This window comes from Carcharodon carcharias, chromosome 22 (assembly GCF_017639515.1).
Source record: "Carcharodon carcharias isolate sCarCar2 chromosome 22, sCarCar2.pri, whole genome shotgun sequence".
NCBI classification, from domain to species: Eukaryota; Metazoa; Chordata; class Chondrichthyes; order Lamniformes; family Lamnidae; genus Carcharodon; species Carcharodon carcharias.
The window spans coordinates 52,836,430-52,859,938 of NC_054488.1; the positions used below are offsets into that span (position 1 = coordinate 52,836,430).

Here is a 23,509-nt window from a genome sequence, read left to right on the forward strand (position 1 = left end):
CCCTCACCCCCAACACACTCCCCATCCATGCCACATCATGCCCCCATCCACCCCAAGGCCACTCCTACCCTCCATGCCAGCCAATGCCTCCTACCCACTCCCATGGCCTTTTATAGCCCCTATGCCAACTTGTTACCAACTCCTACCAACCTATGTCCCCTACCCACTATCCTTTGCCCTTAAATCTACCATGCCAACATGGGCTCAGGAGCCATGCTGAGATTAAATAAAGTTCTTGTGTCTATTGATTAAATCAGTATTTCAAAAAGAAACCCCCCATTGATTAAACCCCATTCACTATATTTAACTTCCTTTAATCCCTTATAAAAACAAGTATTTGTATTCATTGTCCCCACTTCAAAGAATTTATAACCATTGAACTGAGACACCAGTGTGATAGATTGTGAAACAGTAATGTATCACTAATCCTATAATGGTAACCCTCAGGCTTATGTCAACAAACAGATTGAAAGAGCAAGCACTTTTTTTAAAAAAACTGCAGATGACTTTTTCAAATATTTAAAAAAGACAGATTTAAATCCCTCGACAGTTCTCTTGAAAGTTCCATTTAACAGTTCCAATGAGTTTTTGCACACTTAATGCACATTTATATCTACTTTTAACAATCCCAAAGAGAATCTTACCACTTCCAAAGAGTGGCTTCTCTCAAAAGGGCACCTAACCTCACAAAGGGTATCTTACTTCTCCAAGAGTACCCTACACTTCCAAAGAACTCCGGCAGCTTTAGACCTTCTCCTACCAGGTCTAAAGTGCACAAGTCATGTTTTGGACGTCCCTAGCCTGAAAATCAGATCTGACTGAGGCAGCTGCACTTTAACATGTGCAGTTTAGAACCCATCCCTCATTCCCTCCCCCACCCTTTACTAAAATGGCAGGGGTTGGGTTTGCACATGGACTTCTGGATTTGTGCCTTTTTCACCATTTTTACTGAGATGGAGAGCCTCTCCGTTGGTGCAAAAAGTCAGGCCTTGGCATTCAGTTCAACACAGACTTTCAAATTCAATTTCCTATCCAACATCTGCTTGTCTATAATACTCCCTCAGCCCCACTATCACCAAAACCACTATCAATACTTCTCTCCCCAAATTTTCCATGTCTTCCTTCTGGTTTCTCCTCCTCAGCACCTGTAAAACTCCAACATGTTCCAAAGTGCCGTTACCCATGTCTAGTCCTACACTTGGTTCCAGTTACCTTCATTCTAGTTTGTGCTGACCTACAATGTCCCTGCCTCCCCAACACATTGAATTCAAAATCCTCATACCTTGTCTTCAATCCCTCCATGGCTTCAGTTCATCCTACCTCTGGTTCTTCAATTGTAGTCTCTAAGCATCTCCACCTCCTTTCATTTCACCATTGGTGGCATAGCCTTCATCCACCTTCTTCCTTTGTAATTTCCATTCCAAATCACTACACTCTCCATCTTTAAACTCCTTCTCAAAACCCATCTTTCCAACCAAGCTTTCATTCACTCCTACGAACTCTCACACTGATCTTTGCATCCATTTCCACCCCGTTCCACCCACTCCCCCCAGCAGTGATGGCCCTTTGCCTCATGAGACAAAGGTGTAATTTCCAGCCTCAATGGAGGCCTGAGCACATCATCTAGGCTAACACTCCACTGCAACAACATCAGAGTTGCTGCTTTTCAGGTAAGATGTTAAACTGTGGCTCTACCTTCCACCTCCAGTGGATGTGAAAGATGCTCAAAGGAGTTCAACAATCAAACACCATCATTAAAACAATTATTCATCTAGTCATTTTTCTCATTGCTCTTGGTGGATCTTGGCTGATCACAAAATCCTGCCAGTTTCTGTGCAGTGTAACCATGACTACATAATAAAAGCATTTCTTCGGTCATGAAATGCTTTGAGATATTCTGAAAGATGCAAAACAAATTCATTGACAACTGGATGTGTGTGTTTGCATGCGTGGGCCTGTGAAGTGCACACACTGACAAAGCTGATGGGAAGATTGCAGGAGCAAGAATAGGTTTCATCCACAACTGACATTGTAACATACCGACACTGAACTAGGTGTGGCTGAATTAGCTGACTGTCTGTATACAGGCCACACGGCACTCCTTCATCACCTCTGACTGAAGCCTGCACAGAGCGGACTGGTAAACATTTTTTGTTGTTATGAACTAGAGGAGCACTTGTAGTTGGAATACTGTAAGAATTTTGTAGGTTGACAAGTTACAAATTCACGTCAATACAAATAACTTGCTAAATTAACATATACAAGTGACATTTGAAGACATTGCTGATGCCTCTTGTAGATTCTCATATCTCACCAGTGGGAGAAGCTTAATTACTGCTTCAGGACTGCTTTAATTTCACTGCTCAGACAGGCAATAATTTAATTTATATAACCTACCAAGTACGATAATATAAAACAATTACCAGCAGATGTTGAGTTTCAATGATACACCCCAAAGTCCCCATTCTCTCAATAATCAGTATATTAATCTAAGACTCTGGGCAGATTATCTTAAACTAATGAGAAAGCATAAATAAATCATTTGGCATACAGTGAAATGTGTTTTTACACTTCCACACGACTAGCTAAGTATTTGTGTTCCAAAATATTTCAAGAGAAAGAAGGATTTTTAATATGTAATCACTGTTGCAATGTAGGGCAGCCATCCTGTGCACAACAAAGCCCATGCTGCATACACCATTAGACAAACAAGGGTTTGGTGACATTTGGTGTCAATTGTTCTGGCGGTTTGTAACTAGGCATTTAAGTACTTTGCTGAAGCTGAGATTTGTTGGGAATCCTGAAGGCTTATTCTCTCTTTGCTGATTTCTTTAATAGGAATGTTTGAATCATGATTCCAGAAGCCTGGTTTTCTTATTAATGCATTTTCCCTTCCTTTTTCGGAATCTTTTTCTCTTTTGTTCAGCCCTCATCAAATAATTATTATTATTTCCATCCTGAAGGTGCTCTCTCATGTTCTTTATAGATACTGCTGTCCTGGAGCGTTGCCTGTTTACTTGTTACAATTGAGGTTTAAAAGTTTATCATATTTTTGGATTGTCTTTAAATTGAGGGTAAATGAAGGGGGTGATGGACAGTAGCCTAGGTGTTTTTTTTTTCCTTTGAGGAGATCAATGGAAGACTCATTGTTTTACTGAGAGGAAGATGAAAGGCATTTACACCTGAAAACAAAGACTGAAGTATCCAAGTATAGCATGAGTAGACCCAGAATCTCCCAAAGTCCCAGAAAGGTGTTATAGGTATCAAGTTGTAAACAGTGGTGCTGTAAACAATCCATTTACTCCTTAAATGAAAGGAAGTTGGGATTTAAAATCTCTATTTAGCATCTCTACTTAGATACAAAACTAATGTGCTTCCCGGTGCTATAGGGAAGAGGATGCAGGAAGCCATTTTTGAGATTAGGTTACAGGCTTCCCTATAAACCCATGAATATCACAGAGAGCAGTTTTGTCTTGTGTGGTCAGCAGCCATCAGAGAGCTTGACAGCAAGAGAGAGAAGCAGCCAGGTCTGCACCTTAAGCAGTGAAAATGCTGACTCCATCATTCACCATGCAGAACACAGGTGGGAGATCACACTCAGATTAAAGACTGAGTTTGTGCAGATTTAAGGAAGTTTGGAAGACTTACCTTTCTTGGATCTAGAGGAAGGGACCTACAGCATAACCCTGGGATTAGAAACTACCTGGCTGGAAAAGTGAAAAGGAAGCAAGCCAACAGGAGGTGAGAATAATTTTAGACTGTTCCCTGGATGAAGTGTCAACTGAAGGGACAGTATACCATATAACTACAGTGGGAGATTTTCCGTCATGCTGAAAGTTAAATGGGGAATCTCTTTTCTGTACTTTAAAGTATAAATTGCCCACAAAAAGAAAATGTTTAGTCAATAGTGGTTTTTAGTCATTTGTTATAATAAATGTTTTAAAACATGAAATCTTGACATGTCATTCTTTCAGCTTTTAACTGGAAGTTTAAACTTCTCTTTAAAAGTTATCAATCTCAACGGAGATCGTAACGACAAACATAATTATTAGGACATCAGACTAAAGTAGGAATGGTGATTTCCACTTTGAATACCCTAGAGTTCCATGTGCAGCATTTGGTCTCAACTGAAGTGAAATTAAACCATTCCACCTTTCACTCTCTACCCTTATTGGGTTGATGAGCTCATATATATCTAGTGTGTGAGTCAGTGTTTTCTTTGATCACTGACATTATGCAGCAACAGAGACAGAAAAGAGGAAAAGAAAGGTAATTCAAATGGAGGCAGAGAGATTTTTGTTTCACATGGGGGATTTATAATCCTAGAAAGAATTATTTGGTCTTTGTACTTTTCTCCCCTTATCTCAGCTGCTTGAGCCAATGATTTGGATGTAGGCATCGACAAATTCCAATCAGTGGCAACTGGCCCATTATTCAAGTTTGATCTTGCATAGTGAGTGGCAGCAGATTGTTTGATTATTGGAGCCACAAACTGTCCTAATCTGACATGCATGCGTTCACTTTGTAGGAGGAATCAATGAGCAGTAGTTATAGTCTGGAACTCCAGCTGATTTTCTCCCAGGGATGTCAAGACTAAACGCAATGTGGCTGCTCTGGCTGAGGTTGATTGTATCAATACTGAGCAGAGATCTGGGACCTCCTTTGTCTTTGTGACTCAGCTAAAGAATCCACATACTAAGTAACTCCTGATAATTGCTCTTGGTGAAGTAAATAATAACTAGGTATTTTGAAAAGAATTGGATCAATTCCTGATTTAGTAGAAATGAAGAGATAAATGATTTTGCACTGGGAAATAAATATTTAAATGCCTGTCTATAACAGAATGTAGATGGTTAGGACAACATATTTTATTCCTACATCCTTATGCTTGTATGACACTTCTCTATTAAAAACTTTAATAAAACCCGTCCTCCCAAGATAAAATGTAATCACTCAATTTTGAAATGTGATATAGTGGTGAGTTTCAGGGACTTTTGGCAATGTAATAATTCAACTGCTGTACATGCTTATTCCAACTCTGTTATGGATGTTATTGTGAGCTAAGAAATATGTTGAGGACAAAAGCTATGAAGGACATTCATGAGAGATAGTGTACAGTGATTCATCAAATTTCACAACAGGAGATGAAAATTATGAATGACAGTTAAAATTCAGTTAAAAAATGAAAATCTTTATTTTATGGGCAGAATTTCCTGCTCCTCGGGCGGCCGACACCCAAACTGAGTGAGTGTAAAATGACGCACGTCCCAATGTCATTGCCCATTTGTGAGATATTTCAGTCCGCGGGCGCACGTGGGAGTTGGCAGCATGCCTACTGACAATTAACAGGCCTATTTAGGCCATTAAAGTCCCAAATTAATTAAATTTTTCACAGCCCGTCCAGCCTTATGGTTGACGGGCAGGCGAAAACGCCAGGTGGCCTTTGGATTTTTGGCAAAGAGTCACATGAGGGGACATGTTTTTTTAATTTAAAATTCTTTCTATTTTTAAATTGTTAAAATCTTCATCTCCCCGAAGCAGCTCTGCCCCTCAAGGAGCTTGTCCTGCACAATGTTCCCTGCTCACTCTCCTCCCCCTCACGTAGGCAGCGCTGAGTGCTGCAGCATGTGTTTCACGCTGGGTGGGCCGTAATTGGCCTGCCAGTGTGAGATCGCGATTGGGCCCTGATTACGGGCTGCGATCGACTTCCCGACCACTCCTGCCCACCCCCCACTGGACAAGGGAAAAATCCTTGCCTATGTTTCTAACCATTTATTGAATGTTGGGTACTTTAACTGGTCAAGTTGGGACAAAAACATAGCATACAGGGCTATGGGCCAAGTGCTGCAAAATGGGATTAGAATAGATAGGTGCTTAATGGCTGACATGGACATGATGGGCCGAAGGGCATGTTTCTGTGCTGTATAGCTCAATGACTAAAAGGTTTTTTGATTTGAATCCTGAGAGGGTCCAACCTTTCATCTTCCCTCACTTGCATTAGTTTGGTTCAATGGTCGCATTCTCACCTCAGAGACATCAAATCATGGGTTCTAGCTCCAAAGCCTAGACTGACACTTCAGCGCAGTGCTGAGGGAGTGCTACATGTTGGAGATGCTTCTTTCAAATCAGGTGTTAAACTGAGACCACGCAAACTTAGTTCTTTTTCAAAGAGCCGAGAGTTTTCCCGAGTGGCCTGACAAATGTTCCTGCATCAACCAAAACTGATGATCTGATCATTTGTCTCAATGCTGTTTATGGAGCCTTATGGTGTGCAAACTCCCTGCTCGATTTGTCTACAAAATAGTGACCATACTTCAAAAGCAATTCATTGGCTACAGAGTATTTTGAGATGTCCCAAGATTGTGCAAGACACCAAATAAATGGGAATTGATTATTGGATGAATGAGAGGAATCTTATAATGGGGAGATCAGGAGACTGAGGATTGAAAGCTATTTACCATATTATCACAGAATCAGAATCTCAGAGCAGAAGAGGCCCTTCGGCCCATCAAGTCTGCACTGACACGTGAGAAACACCTGACCTACCTAATCCCATTTAACAGCACTTGGCCCATAGCCTTGAATGTTCACGTGTCAAGTGCTCATCCAGGTACTTTTTAAAGGATGTAAGGCAACCCGGCTCCACCACCCTCCCAGGCAGCGCATTCCAGACCGTCACCACCCTGGGGGTAAAAAAGTTTTTCCTTACATCCCCCTAAACCTCCTTCCCCTCACCTTGAACTTATGTCCCCTTGTGACTAACCATTCAACTAAGGGGAAAAGCTGCTCCCCATCCACCCTGTCCATGCCCCTCATAATCTTGTACACCTCGATCAGGTTGCCCCTCAATCTTCTCTGCTCCAACGAAAACAACCCAAGTCTATCCAACCTCTCTTCATAGCTTAAATGTTTCATCCTAGGGAACATCCTGGTGAATCTCCTCTGCACCCCCTCCAGTGCAATCACAACCTTCCTATAATGTGGCAACCAGAACTGCACACAGTACTCCAGCTGTGGCCTCACCAAGGTTCAATACAACTCCAACATGACCTCCCTACTTTTGTTATCTATGCCTCGATTGATAAAGGCAAGTGTCCCATATGCCTTTTTCACTACCCCACTAACATGCCCCTCTGCCTTCAGAGATCTATGGACACACACGCCAAGGTCCCTTTGTTCCTCAGAACTTCCTAGTGCCATGCCGTTCATTGAATACTTCCTTGTCAAGTTACTCCTTCCAAACTGTATCACCTCTCACTTTTCAGGGTTAAATTCTATCTGCCACTTACCTGCCCATTTGACCATCCCGTTTATATCTTCCTGTAGCCCAAGACACTCAACCTCACTGTTAACCACCCGGCCAATCTTCGTTTCATCCACAAACTTACTAATCCTACCCCCACCCACATAGTCATCTACGTCGTTTATATAAATGACAAATAATAGGGGACCGAGCACAGATCCCTGTGGTACACCACTGGACACTGGCTTCCAGTCACTAAAGCATCCTTCTGTCATCACGCTCTGCTTCCTACAACTATGCCAATTTTGAATCCACCTTATCAAATTACTCTGTATCCTATGTGTATTTGCCTTCTTTATAAGTCTCCCATGTGGGACCTTCTCAAAGGCTTTGCTGAAATCCATATAAACTACATCAACTGTACTACCCTCATCTACACACCTGCTCACCTCAAAGAACAGCACAGGAACAGGCCCTTCGGCCCTCCAAGCCTGTGCCGATCATATTGCCCGTCAACTAAAACACTTTGCACTTCCGGGGTCCGTATCTCTCTATTCCCATCCTATTCATGTATTTGTCAAGCTGCCTCTTAAACACCACTATCGTACCTGCTTCCACCACCTCCTCTAGCAGCGAATTCCAGACACTCACTACCCTCTGCGTAAAAAAAAAACTTAGCCCGCACATCTCCTCTATAGTTTTCTCCTCTCATCTTAAATCTATGTCCCCTAGTAATTGACTCTTCCACCCTGGGAAAAAGCTTCTGACTATCTACTCTGTCCATGCTACTCATAATTTTGTAAACTTCTATCAAGTCGCCCCTCAATCTCCGTCACTCTAGTGAGAACAATTCCTCAAAGAATTTAATCAAATTTGTTAGGCATGACCTCCCTCTGACAAAGCCACGCTGACTATCCCTGATTAAACCTTGCCTCTCCAAGTGGAGATAGATGCTCTCCATATCACAGTGACTATCTTCAGAAACAAGAAAAGTTAAGGTCTCCAAATTCATTCTACCTTCTGATGGCAAAAAGATAGCTCCTCTCTCCCTCATACATACAAAATAGATTCTTTGTAGTAAAGACGTGCATAGAACTATGTGATTCAAGGTGAGTTTTAGAAGTTTCTTTATTGACCAGAGTGTAATCTGTACTATCCAAATAATATAATGTTGATTTGCCTATCAGGATAGCACAGTGGTGCTGGTAATAATGCCCCAAGATGCTGGATGTGCATTGTTTGGACATGGACCCTTACCAGTGATGCCTGGCCTCATTTGTGTGACAACGGAAAGGGAGAAGAGGAAACCACAAAGTGGGGGGGGGGGGGGGGGGGGGGGGGGGGGTAGAAAATCAGAACCTGCTCCCATTCACCTCCCAGCATTCAGTGATAGAGCAACTCTGCTAATAGCCTGGTAGTAGGTCCCACCCCATCTTCCACTGGAGAAAGTGTATGAGAGCAATAAAATAACTGGCAGAAAATGTAATTGTTGGAAGCTATTGGAAGTTGCTCCTTTCAATGTCTCTTATTCTGCAAGGTAAGTCAAAGGTTTGGGGCTCTTGATTTGTTTTTATTATACTCACTTCAGACTGTGGGACTCAGGCAAGTACAGTTCAGAAATCATGGCTGTTCTTTGGGTTCATTAGTGTCCATCAGAACAAAAAAAAAAGCAGAACACCTTGATGAACTATCAGGCTGTCAGCTCCTATTGCCAATCACTAAATGAACAGTGACATTTACCATAAAGAGGAATATTTCACTATTGTGTCTCAAATGAAATATTTTTAATTAAGCATTCAGTAATTTTTGAATCAGTCACTGAAATCATTTCTGCGTCACAGAAGGAAAACTAACGAAGCTCAAAAAAAAAGTGCAAGTGCTGGATTACTGTTTCTATCTGAATAGACATTAAGAAATCTTACCTCCAACCAGAAAGTAGGAACCAGTGAACAGCAACATGTAGAGACCATTAGCCAAAGAGCTGACTAGTCCACAGATACCTCCAAGCACCAGGAGAACCAGACTCAGAGGGAGCAAAATGACAAACACCTTCTGCATAACTGAAAAGAGAGAGATGCTTGTAAGATGCCAATTAGTTGCTCCATTAAGTCAACTTATGACATGTGCCAAAGCACCAATTATCAAACAGAAGTGGAGCTATAAATACAGCTTATAAGTCTGACACAATAAGTAGTACATGAAGTCTACCTCTGATGGAATCCAGTGCTCTCAGAGTCTGGTTAGATTTCATTTATGCACTGCGTCTTGTTCCTATACTTTTCCTGGCTGATTTCTTTATCATATGAGTTAAGATGGATTGAGATTGTCCCAACTAGGAGGAGAAAGGGATTGTAACTGAAGAACATGATTGAATTAAATATCTTCAGTGCATGTGGCATAATAATTTTTAAATGTTGTGAAATCAAGATGAGATGTACAAAACATGTACCTCAACTGACTGTTGACTGGTGATTTCAAATAATACTTGAAAAAATATGCTCTTATTTCAATGCAAAGTACATGAGCAGCACAAAATAAGTTGCTGAGAAATGAAGTATTATTCTAAAAATCAAAATTGAATTTTGTTTTGCACAGATGCGCTACCCAATAAAAAAGGTATGTACATCATGCACATATTTATATATAATGTTACTTACTGATTCAGATTTGGCCTATTTCTATGATGTTTGATGGTAACTTGTTGCTGTAGAATATCAGAGCTGCAATTTGCAGGATATTAGGGATGTGCTAGGACGGGAAGTTGAACTCCAAGTTGCTAATCTGAGCTGTGCCACTGTAGGGTGCTACCTAATGGAGATCAGACGATGAAAAGGGAGACTTGTAAAGAACATCATGCCTGGACACTTAAATTAAATGGGCTAATGCTTGTATTAAAATAAGGTTGAGGAGAATTTGGTTCACACACACGAAGTGACAATGGTGACAAGAATATCTACCCTCAAAATTCTAAAAAATAAAAAACAGAAAATGCTGGAAAGGGGAAAAAGCAGCGCCATTTTATCAGAGACATCATCCTAAAACCAGCCAAAATTGATAAATCAATGGCTTAATGTGCTTTGATAACAAAGCAGGTGGAAGCTCTCAGATTTACCCCCTGGTCTGTGCAAGAACCAGAATGATTTTTTGTCTCATTATTATATTCTCAGGACATACAAGTAGGAAGTTGAATTTTGATAATATTGAGGTTTTTCTGCATCCAAGCCTTTCAGTTGTAGTTTAACAACAATCACACAGCAGGAATTTTACTCCCGACACAGCCCTAGTGTCTATATGAGTAAATATGCCAGAATGCTGGTGTGGATCATCTGCAGCTTCTCCATACTGTGTTTTTGATTTGGCTGCTGTTTAGTTATGTCCAGGCCTCCTCAATACTCTCAGTAGAGTTAGAAAAACTAATGAAATGAGCGTCTTTGTAGAAGCTGATTCTGACCTTTCATCTGAAGTTGTTGTAGTTTCATCCAAGTTAAATATTTGATATGACTCTAGGAACTGTTTAGGCAACAGAAATAAGCTACCCCTAGAGAAGTGGATTCAAAGAGGAAATCTGTGGGGGAAATTGCTCACTACAAATGTCCTTTAAAACACATGGAGCAGGGATCAGATTTTCTGATATTTGATTTGATGAATTCTATGAACAGGAGGTAGAAAATCAGAAAATTGCGACAGAAATTGCCAATCTTGTTTACATTATGGACATATAACAACGGTCTAATAATTTTGTGGGTGAGTTTGAAACATCTAATTTTATCATTTAGGATCAAAAACAACAGTTGATGTACAAGTAGATGCGTAAAACTACAGCAAAACAATTGATTTTACAAAATGTAGTCATCATATCGTAGTGAAGTGTCAATGTCCGTGATATCAACTTATTGCCCTTATTTTAATTGACTGCCAACAATTGTTTGCACTGACATCTTAATTTTGCTCCAATCCCAATCCCTAGACTTTCTCCTCAAGGAGCAAACAGTAGCAATCCTCTTGAAATATATAAAAGTTTTGAATTTAAATTATATGGTACTTGATCTAACAGGCATCCCTTCAGATGGCTCTAGAGTCTGCTACAATATAGTACAAAAGAATAGTCTGTGCTGATTTTCCCATTGATTTTTCATTCATCACCAAGAAATATGCAGTCAGATACTCAGCAATGACTGCACCACAAGGCTGTCGTGTCCAGTCAATATCTTTAAACACTTTTCAGGAGTGTCTGTGAACCAGTATGGATCCCTGAACACAGGTGTCCTGCATGACATTTGTTCTGATTCTAATCTGGAACTGAAAGGTTATTCAATCTCAGCTCTTAGAAGTCCAACTGACCTTGGGATGCCATCGATTGTTGAAGGTTGAAGAGATTGTCAAATTCAGAAAACAGGAATGTGGCAAAGCATTGGCTTCACATAGTAAGAAATTAGCTTTACAACAATCACCCTCTGTGATTTTAATCCAATGAGGAAGGTAAACAAAAAGGAACATAGAAATGGGAATAGGCCATTCAGCCACTCAGCTCTGAAAGCCATTCAATGAGATCATGGTTAATCTGTATCCTAACTCCATCCACCAGCCTAGGTTGCATGTCCCTTAATACCTTGGCTGGTAAAGAACTATCAATTCCTGATTCAAAATTATTTATCGAGCTACCACATACTGCTTTTGTGGGATAAAGTTCCACACTTCCACTACCCTTTGCACGGAGAAGGCATTTCCCCAACTCCCCTCCCGCATAGCCTGGTTCTGATTGTAAGGTTATGTCTTCTAACCCTGGCTCCCCCACCAGCAGGTAGGGAATATTACCAATTTCTTTCAAAACCCTAAAAAACCTCAAATCATCCTTTAATCTTCTTTATTCCAGGCAATACAAGCCGTGTTTAAAGAATGAAATCAGGGGAAAGTGTAATTTATAATTGATTATTAATAAGATGGTCACTTCAGTCACAGAACCTATTTTTGCTGGTTCCTGATGCCTATCTTGGTAAGTTTGGCACATTCATTTGTAATAGTGAACCTGCCGATATTAATGTTTAACTGTACATATTCTCTCTTCTGTTAGCCAATTGTAGTAACAGGTAAAGTGTGCTTGCTGATAATGTACTTGATAAGATTTTAACTCTCAGGAAGCCACCAAATCCCACTGACATAGGACTCCATCTGTTTTGAGGGGCAGGATTGCAATGATGTTGAAAAACTGCAGGCCCCAAATAGGAGCTTGCCCCACTGCAGCTCGTCAGCTATGGGTCTGGCACAATATCAGACGACCCAGAGGGCAACCCAGCCAGCAAGGAACTGGGGCAAGGCTGAGGGGTGATGGTAGCCTGGGTCAACAGCAACCCACAGTATAGGGGAGCATGATTCCCTTCTAGCCTATCAAGAATAACTTTAAGTTAACTATTTTGGCTGTCTCATTTGCTTCGTTATCTGGTTAAAAGTGGAAGGAGTTTACATGACGTATTCTCTACCCTGTTGTCTATCACACTTCTACTGGGTCTTTTGTAGGTCAGTGTAACTTTTAAGCTTAAATTCATGATCTGTGGGGATTGGACAACCTTCCCTGGAAAGGCTGTCTGGAGTTTGTACACCACTGGAGTGGGAAGAAAACACACCAGGATGACTTGGAGAGGCTGGTGCACTTCTGAAAGGAAGAAATCCAAGGGAGTTCTGAAGCAGGGCTGCCTTTTTCTTTTCCTCTGTTCATTTGCTTTCAGTAACAGGGCCCATCCTCCAGAATGAGCCTTTCGTAGGCTCCTCTGGGAATGCAAGACCTTAATGCAGTAGCGATTTGGGGAAAGATTATTTCGGATGGAACTCTGCCAGCCTTTGTCTGCTGTCCTGTAATATGGTTAGCTCTTTGAGATATGTGTGTGTATAGATTCCATTTAATGTAAGCTGTTTTATCTGGTGTTGTGCATAACTGTGCTTGGAATAAGGTGGCTTGGCTGTCTCCAACTGACATTTCTTTGCCATTTTCCAAATTGTTGTGTGTAAGGTCAGAATGACCATGACTTATTTTGCAGCCAGAAGAACCTGCACTTATTGGGCTGGAGGGGTAGGAGTTTGCAGCTCTGATTGTTCCTGTAGGAGAAGGGAGCGAATTGATCAGATCAGCTATGTTGACTGGAATATTTATCTTCAGAGGGGAAATTTATGGTTGGACTGGCTCCTGTAAAAGTTCTTCGTCTTTCTCTGTCGCTTGTTCTGTCTCTTTTCCCATTTTGCCACAATACCCAAGAATCTGTCCCTCTTTCAATCTTCATTTCTCTTTCCCACACCTCTCTTTTGCTGCACAAATTGTTAACCTCACAATCTCCCTCTTTCCATGTCTTACTCTTTAATTGTTTTCCCCTCACCTCTCCCATCAAACAGATGGAGGGTTTGGTTAAATGGGTTACTTTCAGGAAGTGAGTGGTACCAATGCAAATTTCTGCAAACATAAAAACACTGTCGTATTTTGAGCAGATCACATGATCCATCTCACCTAACCTTAAATGTCTCATCACTTCTCTTACTATGATTGTGGAACTATTTCCTAGTAGAAATTTATCTTGTCTAAAAAAAAAATTGCCCTGAGTTTTTGTTCCGTCACATCTGCTGGTAATCTGCTCCACAATTTCATCAGCCCTTTACCAAAAATCTTTCCTGAATGTACGATTCTCACAGAAGATACTGAGGCAAACACAGAAATTGCTGGCATTTACAGGAAAAAAGATACACGGGCTCACACATTAAATACTAGCAGATACACAGAAAATACTGGGACTCACAGTTTATACTGCGACTTACACAGTAAGTGACGTTGTGATTCAGGTACATCCTGACTCTCTTCCCCAAAGGGGTCTATTAAAGCAATGCAAGCATTTTTACCTGAAAATAAAATGAGACATAATATTTTATACATAAGACCCCAAATATGCTTTAAACATTTGTAGTAAATAGTAGTGAATGTAACACCTTCATATCAATTTAATGCACATTAATAATTTCTTGTACCAGTTTAATTTTTAGTTTTATAAAAGTTTAAACTATAAAATTAGGGGACTGATAATATGGGGCGGGGGGGGGGGAGGAATGTGATTTACAGGCAGCCTGATACAACACAACTTTGCAAGATGCAGTGTCACAAAAGCCCTGGACTGATCTGTGGCAAATAACACTTGTTCAACAACAAGTACCAAACAATGATCATCCCCAACAAGACAGAGTCTAACCAAGACCCCTATGGAATGCCACCATCATCATTAAAATCCCTTACCATTGTTATCCTGGAAATTGTCCATGACTAGAAACTGGAGCAGCCCATAAATGCTGATGTTACTTGAACAAGTCAGAGACTGGGTATTCTGCAGCAAGTGGCTCACCTCCTGACTCCACAAGGTCTCTAAAATGCCTACAAGGCACAGGTCAGGATGGAATACCCTCCACTTGCTTAGTTGGGTGCGACTACGACATCCCCCAGCTCAGGTGAAGATGGCAGCAGTGGCTGGCAGCACCCACCTGATGGGTTCAGTCAAGGTGGTGAAGCCTCTTCTGTCCCGGAACCAGAGCAAAGCCAAGCGCGGGCGTGGGGGCTTTATGGGTCTGGTACCGGGAGGTGCTCAAGGCCATGCAGAAATTCTACCTGAATATCACAGTGAAACATGGAGTAAAGTATGGGAAATGTTCATGATAAACACCCATATCACGATCCCCAAGTTATGACTTGCTGGTGATTAAGGGTAAAATGGATCTTGAGGAAACTATTAAAGTGCAGAAGACACACATCATGCATGACTTCCATGAAACAGAAACACTCCGACCCATAGATTTCCTCTCCCGGTTCTAATGGGAACATGAAATGTAAATAATGAAGGAAAATGGCTATTGTAAAATAAATGCAACAACACTCAAGAAACTCAACACCATCCAGGACAAAGCAGTCTGCTTGCTTAACACCCTAATCTAGCACCTTAAACATTGTTATGAATGTGATTTTTTGATATGTTATGTTTTAAATTGTCTCCTTTAATTCAAGATAAAAGGGAGTGGTAGAGAGGGGAATGTAACCTATTAGTTCTGCCTGGCAGTAAGCTCATGTGACCTGGTTGTCATGGGGACAGGGGTCCAGGTAAAGCCCTATTGAAAGCAAACTGCCAATCTTTAACTGCTGGAGACAAAGGAAAAGGCAGCTGGCCTGACTACTGCCAGGTTTACTGACTCAGAGATCCTGGAAAGAAAGACAGAGGGAGAGAGAGTCCCAGAGAGAGAGAGAGAGACACACACAAACAGGAAGCCAGCAACTGCTGTAAACTGCAGAGGAAGAGAATGTTTGTTAGCTACCAAACAAGACGCTGGTGGGAGCTCATTCTCTGGTCAAGGAGACAGGACTTGTGGAGATTTAAGGACACTGGAAAATTCCTGGTGTGACCAGAAGGAGTTGCTGGAGGGCTGGAATTCAGTTCATGGATTCTCAGGGGATGGAGGGAAATTACTTTTGATGGACACTAGACATTATGACTCAGCAAAATGGGCAGAAGCTTGCCTGTTGGAAGCTGGGAGTAACTTTGGACTGGTTCCCATAAAGTCTACAATTCTGTGGGAGTACGGTGTAATGTATAAAAGCGACGTGGGGTTTTCGGTCCTGTTAGGAAGTAAATGGGGGAATACCTTTCCTGTAGTTTAGTGTATTAGTTTCCTACTAAATAATGTTTAGTCAATGTTAATTTTAGTTTGTTTGTTACAGTAAAAGTCTTAAAATGCAAAATCTTGTCATGTGATCCTTTGAGTCAGTCACTGGGAATTCAAATCTCTTATTTTTAAAAAAGTTATCAGTCTATACAAGGATCATAACAATATTCACTCCCTCTGTCGTCAGGAACATAGAGCCAAATCTTGCTCCAGAGACTCCTGTCATCATCATCATCATCATAGTTCATGAGGGGTTATTTCCTTTCCTTCTGCTTCTTTTCATCATCTTCCTCTTTATCATCATACATTCATTGCTGTGATAGATCTGCAGGAAACAAGGGCATAAGAATGGGTGAACTTATCCTCCTTGGGCTCAAGGAGACAGAGAAGGATGAGAAATCCCTGGCTGCATGCTGCTTCACAGGGAAGCCGTGGTGACTTTGTAAGTAACTGCACCTGTAAACCTGCAATATCCCAACAATCTCTCCATCTTCCACGGGTAAAATTGAATGACTCCTTAGCAACTCTTTGGTCTGTTTTTCCAAGTCTCTGTTCCTCTGCCTTTCATATGCATTGTGGTCAAGTTTTGCCTGTAAGATCAAAGGAATTAAAGGAAAGGCCGACAATTGTGAGATGTCTCCCACATCATATCAGACAGCTAGTCGAAGAGATCTGCTGGTTTCAGCCCATTAAAATAAAAGGAAGGGCTAACGTACTATACAAAACTAAGGGCTGTTAAGGGAAATAGTGACATGTACTGCACAGTCCCAAGTTAATGACCTTTAACCACAGCACCAGTATGACAGTTACTTACGTAGTTAGTAATTTTAGAAAAGATGGATGACAGCCTGTGTGTTACCTACTCTGCCCTTGTCAGGATATTCTAGAGTGAACAGTGTAGAGAAAAAGGATAACAGCCTGTGTGTTACCTTCTCTGCCCTTGTCAGGATATTCCAGAGTGAACAGTGTAGAGAAAAAGGATAACAGACTGTGTGTTACCTTCTCTGCCCTTGTCAGGATATTCTAGAGTGAACAGTGTAGAGAAGAAGGATGACAGCCTGTGTGTTACCTTCTCTGCCCTTGTCAGGATATTCAACTTTATCCGTAACTAGTCTAAAGTTCTTGGTAGAGATCCATTCCTCTGCACGCCACACAAGATAGTTTTCTGCGATTTCTTGCCACGACATCAAGCAATCATTCTGACCTTTGCTGCACCGCATGCAGGAGCGTCTGATCCTTTTTAAATTGCGCGCTTTTCTTCTCTGCCTTTTTACAATAACCTCACTGTTTTTTGTGCTTGCTCTCGGACCTCCAACTTGAAGATGTGGTTTAAAAAGGAACACAAAGACACACGCGACCCTTCAGTGCAGCTACCCAACGGTGAACCTGTCTACACACGTTTATTTGTTATTTCACCCAGCCCACTGCCGCTCTTGGCTTTACTCGTAATTTCCAAGTCCCTCGGGGCACATTATTGCCATGTCACATGGGGCGGGTTTCTCTGGTTGTTCGGTGGGCAGGCGCGGGAAACGTTCCGCCACCTGTGATTGGCCCCTGATCGCGATTTCACGCTGGCTGGCCAATTATCAGCCAGGCAGGCTGAGAAGCTCGGGGATAAAAACAAAAAAACTGCGGATGCTGGAAATCCAAAACAAAAACAGAATTACCTGGAAAAACTCAGCAGGTCTGGCAGCATCGGCGGAGAAGAAAAGAGTTGCCGTTTCGAGTCCTCGTGACCCTTCGACAGAACTTGAGTTCGAATCCAAGAAAGAGTTGAAATATAAGCTGGTTTAAGGTGTGTGTGTGGGGGGCGGAGAGAGAGAGGTGGAGGGGTGGGGGGTGTGGTTGTAGGGACAAACAAGCAGTGATAGAAGCAGATCATCAAAAGATGTCAACGACAATAGTACAATAGAACACATAGGTGTTAAAGTTAAAGTTGGTGATATTATCTAAACGAATGTGCTAATTAAGAATGGATGGTAGGGCACTTAAGGTATAGCTCTAGTGGGGGTTTTTTTTTAATATAATGGAAATAGGTGGGAAAAGGAAAATCTTTATAATTTATTGGAAAAAAAAAGGAAGGGGGAAACAGAAAGGGGGTGGGGATGGGGGAGGGAGCTCACGACCTAAAGTTGTTGAATTCAATATTCAGTCCGGAAGGCTGTAAAGTCCCTAGTCGGAAGATGAGGTGTTGTTCCTCCAGTTTGCGTTGGGCTTCACTGGAACAATGCAGCAAGCCAAGGACAGACCTGTGGGCAAGAGAGCAGGGTGGAGTGTTAAAATGGCAAGCGACAGGGAGGTTTGGGTCATTCTTGTGGACAGACCGCAGGTGTTCTGCAAAGCGGTCGCCCAGTTTACGTTTGGTCTCTCCAATGTAGAGGAGACCACATTGGGAGCAACGAATGCAGTAGACTAAGTTGGGGGAAATGCAAGTGAAATGCTGCTTCACTTGAAAGGAGTGTTTGGGTCCTTGGACGGTGAGGAGAGAGGAAGTGAAGGGGCAGGTGTTGCATCTTTTGCGTGGGCATGGGGTGGTGCCATAGGAGGGGGTTGAGGAGTAGGGGGTGATGGAGGAGTGGACCAGGGTGTCCCGGAGGGAGCGATCCCTACGGAATGCCGATAAGGGGGGGGTGAAGGGAAGATGTGTTTGGTGGTGGCATCATGCTGGAGTTGGCGGAAATGGCGGAGGATGATCCTTTGAATGCGGAGGCTGGTGGGGTGATAATTGAGGACAAGGGGGACCCTATCATGTTTCTGGGAGGGAGGAGAAGGCGTGAGGGCGGATGCGCGGGAGATGGGCCGGACACGGTTGAGGGCCCTGTCAACGACCGTGGGTGGAAAACCTCGGTTAAGGAAGAAGGAGGACATGTCAGAGGAACTGTTTTTGAATGTAGCATCATCGGAACAGATGCGATGGAGGCGAAGGAACTGAGAGAATGGGATGGAGTCCTTCCAGGAAGCGGGGTGTGAGGAGCTGTAGTCGAGATAGCTGTGGGAGTCGGTGGGTTTGTAATGGATATTGGTGGACAGTCTATCACCAGAGATTGAGACAGAGAGGTCAAGGAAGGGAAGGGAAGTGTCAGAGATGGACCACGTGAAAATGATGGAGGGGTGGAGATTGGAAGCAAAATTAATAAATTTTTCCAAGTCCCGACGAGAGCATGAAGCGGCACCGAAGTAATCATCGATGTACCGGAGAAAGAGTTGTGGAAGGGGGCCGGAGTAGGACTGCAACAAGGAATGTTCCACATACCCCATAAAGAGACAGGCATAGCTGGGGCCCATGTGGGTACCCATAGCCACACCTTTTATTTGGAGGAAGTGAGAGGAGTTGAAGGAGAAATTGTTCAGCGTGAGAACAAGTTCAGCCAGACGGAGGAGAGTAGTGGTGGATGGGGATTGTTCGGGCCTCTGTTCAAGGAAGAAGCTAAGGGCCGTCCCAGAAACATGATAGGGTCCCCCTTGTCCTCACTTATCACCCCACCAGCCTCCGCATTCAAAGGATCATCCTCCGCCATTTCCACCAACTCCAGCATGATGCCACCACCAAACACATCTTCCCTTCACCCCCCTTATCGGCATTCCGTAGGGATCGCTCCCTCCGGGACACCCTGGTCCACTCCTCCATCACCCCCTACTCCTCAACCCCCTCCTATGGCACAACCCCATGCCCACGCAAAAGATGCAACACCTGCCCCTTCACTTCCTCTCTCCTCACCGTCCAAGGACCCAAACACTCCTTTCAAGTGAAGCAGCATTTCACTTGCATTTCCCCCAACTTAGTCTACTGCATTCGTTGCTCCCAATGTGGTCTCCTCTACATTGGAGAGACCAAACGTAAACTGGGCGACCGCTTTGCAGAACACCTGCGGTCTGTCCGCAAGAATGACCCAAACCTCCCTGTCGCTTGCCATTTTAACACTCCACCCTGCTCTCTTGCCCACATGTCTGTCCTTGGCTTGTTGCATTGTTCCAGTGAAGCCCAACGCAAACTGGAGGAACAACACCTCATCTTCCGACTAGGGACTTTACAGCCTTCCGGACTGAATATTGAATTCAACAACTTTAGGTCGTGAGCTCCCTCCCCCATCCCCACCCCCTTTCTGTTTCCCCCTTCCTTTTTTTTTTCCAATAAATTATAAAGATTTTCCTTTTCCCACCTATTTCCATTATATAAAAAAACCCCACTAGAGCTATACCTTGAGTGCCCTACCATCCATTCTTAATTAGCACATTCGTTTAGATAATATCACCAACTTTAACTTTAACACCTATGTGTTCTATTGTACTATTGTCATTGACATCTTTTGATGATCTGCTTCTATCACTGCTTGTTCATCCCTACAACCACACCCCCCCTCCACCTCTCTCTCTCTCTATCTCTCCGCCCCCCACACACACACCTTAAACCAGCTTATATTTCAACTCTTTCTTGGACTCGAACTCAAGTTCTGTCGAAGGGTCATGAGGACTCGAAATGTCAACTCTTTTCTTCTCCGCCGATGCTGCCAGACCTGCTGAGTTTTTCCAGGTAATTCTGTTTTTGTTTTGAGAAGCTCGGGGCGCTGCCGGGCTTGGGCGGGGTGGGGGGGCGAGCGCCGAAGTCTGCGCATGCGCAGGGGAGCGCGCAGTGAGAGCTCCCTGAAGGCAGAGAGCTGCCTCAGGGAAGCTGAAGAATATAAAACCCTTAAATAAAGATGCGGAAAATGTGACAAAAAAAAAAAATGTCCCCACGTAGGACTCACATGAACGTAGACATAATAAAAATTCTGTCAAAACATTTATTTTTAAAATTAATGTTGGAAACATCATCCCGCCCGTGGATGAGATTTCCTCAAAAATGAAAAGGCCGCCTGGCCAATGTAAGGTTAGAGGGGCAGCAAAAAAAAAAAAAACAGCAGTTAATTAATTAACTGCTTAATAGGCCAAAATATCACACGCTATTTTATAGCTGATCAGGTCGGGCACATACCCACCCATGGGACCTAACATTCTGCCCAAAGGGTTTAACTGACTGAATTGCCAGTAATCATTTAAATGAGCTGACTCCAGAATTTATGGTGTGGCAGCACAGTAATGGGTATCAATGGATGTGAAACAAAGGTGGGTAAATGGATTCGAGCTACAAATCAGCCATGATCTAACTGCATGACAGAACAGACTAAGGGGATGAGTGGTTTACTTCTGTCCCTATGTACAGCATCAATGGGTAGATGTCCAATCTCAAGGGTATGAATATTTTAATGTTCTCCTCATTCTTCTGGCAATTGCATCCCCTCAGCCACCCTCCAGTGCCTCAGCTAACTTTCTTCAATTGACATCCATGCCCATATACTTAAAGCAGGCTTACCGGGCTGTGCTGAGAAAGGGGATCCTAGTCAATTCTTTGTGCAACTGCTAAGACAGAATGTAGCGTCCCTGCTGCCCTCAATTAATAGATCAGCTAATTGAACAGTCTGAACTCCGACCCAAACCTGAATCCTTCCTGTCTGCTTAAGGGGTGGGTGGAGTGGGGGAGGTGGAACTTCAATATTGAGATATTGTAATGACATCTGACCAATTACAGTTACATTAAATTACAACAAGGCAGACCAATGAGACAGTCATTCCAGTGTCACTGGCTCAACAAGAGGGAATAAATTCTAAGATATCATAAATTACTTCTTGTTGATATTAAAGACATTAATGATGTCTGATTTAAATGAATCTTTTTTTATCATTGTAGTCTTTATCATCATGTCAGTATGCTTTGTCGCATTTGCAACATATTTTTTGCTTTAAATTTTAAGTTATATTCCTGTGAAAGTTTGAGACTTGTACATGTAATTTATCAGACAAACACAAGAGTTACCAAAATATTCGATTAAGGTTAAATGCTGTCAGAATAAGCGTCTTGTTCAAAATTTGTTTGTTTGTGGTATTCTGCCTCATGGGACTTGGTAACAAAAGCATTTTGTATGGCACCTTGAGGCGAACTTCTAAGAAATAAATTAAGCCATAAAATATTTAATCATTTTTCATCTCAGTAAACCTCCGAGAAAAAAGAAAGCTGTGTTTAATAAAATCTCAGAAAACAGAGACAACGTAACAGAAAATGATGTGATCCACATTTAAAAACACTGTTTTTAACCTTGTAAAATTACAGGGATAATAAATAGAAAATGGTATAAATTAATATATGTTTTTCTAATTTTCTCCCCTCCGCTCCTTTCCTCACATGAAGGCTATGACACCTTGTTGGGGGACATTTCTTCAATGGCCCACTGTGTAGTATCTCAGTATATTCGTATGTGAAATTAGGTAGAGAGTGTAGAGGGGAAATTTGACTGTAGGACATCATCTCCAAGCCCAATCCTGTTCACATCCTAACATCCACATACATTCACTACCAGCAAGGGTAACTAGAATAAGGAAATCTAGCTGATCTTCTCTCGAGAATGCTGAAGCCCAAATTAGCCTATAGCCTTATTCCCTAAGATCAGTTAATTCACCAGAGACTGGATATTGAAACTGGGAGCCTCGCTGGTGAGTACAAATCAACTGGATAAACTTGGTGAGGCATGCGAGCTGACAGGCTGCATCTAATTGCAATTGCAGCGATAAAGGGTATCCAGACTCCAAAGGGTTACAGCTGGACTCTAACCAGTGAAAACCCACAGACAACCAGTGTAAAATATCAGTGCAAAGCTCAGGTATTGGATTAGAAAAGTCTGCCATAGACAATTGATTTGATCCCTAACTTCTGTCTCCAGATATGTTATCATGGAACCAGACAGACCCCATAGAGACTTTGCTTGTAAGTCTGGGACTTAATCTTGCACTTCCTGGTGGCCATGCAGTATTAACATATATTGGTTGAGGCCTGAGAATAGGCGGCCTGCCCAGCCTTGAGCTGGGATTGGCGTATGCTGCAGGGAAATTCAAGAAAGATGAAAGGCGTATAAACAACATTCCTTGTTCCAGTCCTACTCCGGCCCCCTTCCACAACTCTTTCTCCAGTACATCGATGATTACTTCGGTGCTGCTTCGTGCTCCCGTCAGGGCTTGGAAAAATTTATTAATTTTGCTTCCAATCTCCACCCCTCCATCATTTTCACGTGGTCCATCTCTGACACTTCCCTTCCTTGACCTCGCTGTCTCAATCTCTGGTGATAGACTGTCCACCAATATTCATTACAAGCCTACCGACTCACATAGCTACCTTGACTACAGCTCCTCACACCCCGCTTCCTGTAAGGACTCCATCCCATTCAGTTCTTTTGCCTCCGTCGCATCTGTTCCAATGATGCTACCTTCAAAAACAGTTCCTCTGACATGTCCTCCTTCTTCCTTAACCGAGGTTTTCCACCCACAGTCGTTGACAGGGCCCTCAACCATGTCCGGCCCATCTCCCGCGCATCCGCCCTCACGCCTTCTCCTCCTCCCAGAAACATGATAGGGTCCCCCTTGTCCTCACTTATCACCCCACCAGCCTCTGCATTCAAAGGTTCATCCTCCGCCATTTCCGCCAACTCCAGCATGATGCCACTACCAAACACATCTTCCCTTCACCCCCACTGTCGGCATTCCGTAGGGATCGCTCCCTCA

At 42.6% G+C, this 23,509-nt stretch overlaps 1 protein-coding gene and 1 pseudogene across 1 annotated transcript in view; one reads left to right on the forward strand and one right to left on the reverse strand.

The window, feature by feature from the left end:
• Positions 1-23,509, reverse strand: part of tmem235b (transmembrane protein 235b) — a 42,473-nt gene that overhangs the window by 4,406 nt on the left and 14,558 nt on the right. Inside the window, exons 2-3 of the mRNA XM_041216842.1 lie at positions 14,042-14,122; positions 9,166-9,303 (exon numbers count right to left, since the gene is read on the reverse strand). Coding sequence (XP_041072776.1) covers positions 9,166-9,303; positions 14,042-14,122 — 219 coding nt within the window. The remainder of the gene's footprint in view (positions 1-9,165; positions 9,304-14,041; positions 14,123-23,509) is intronic.
• LOC121293645 lies at positions 14,726-15,080 on the forward strand (annotated as a pseudogene).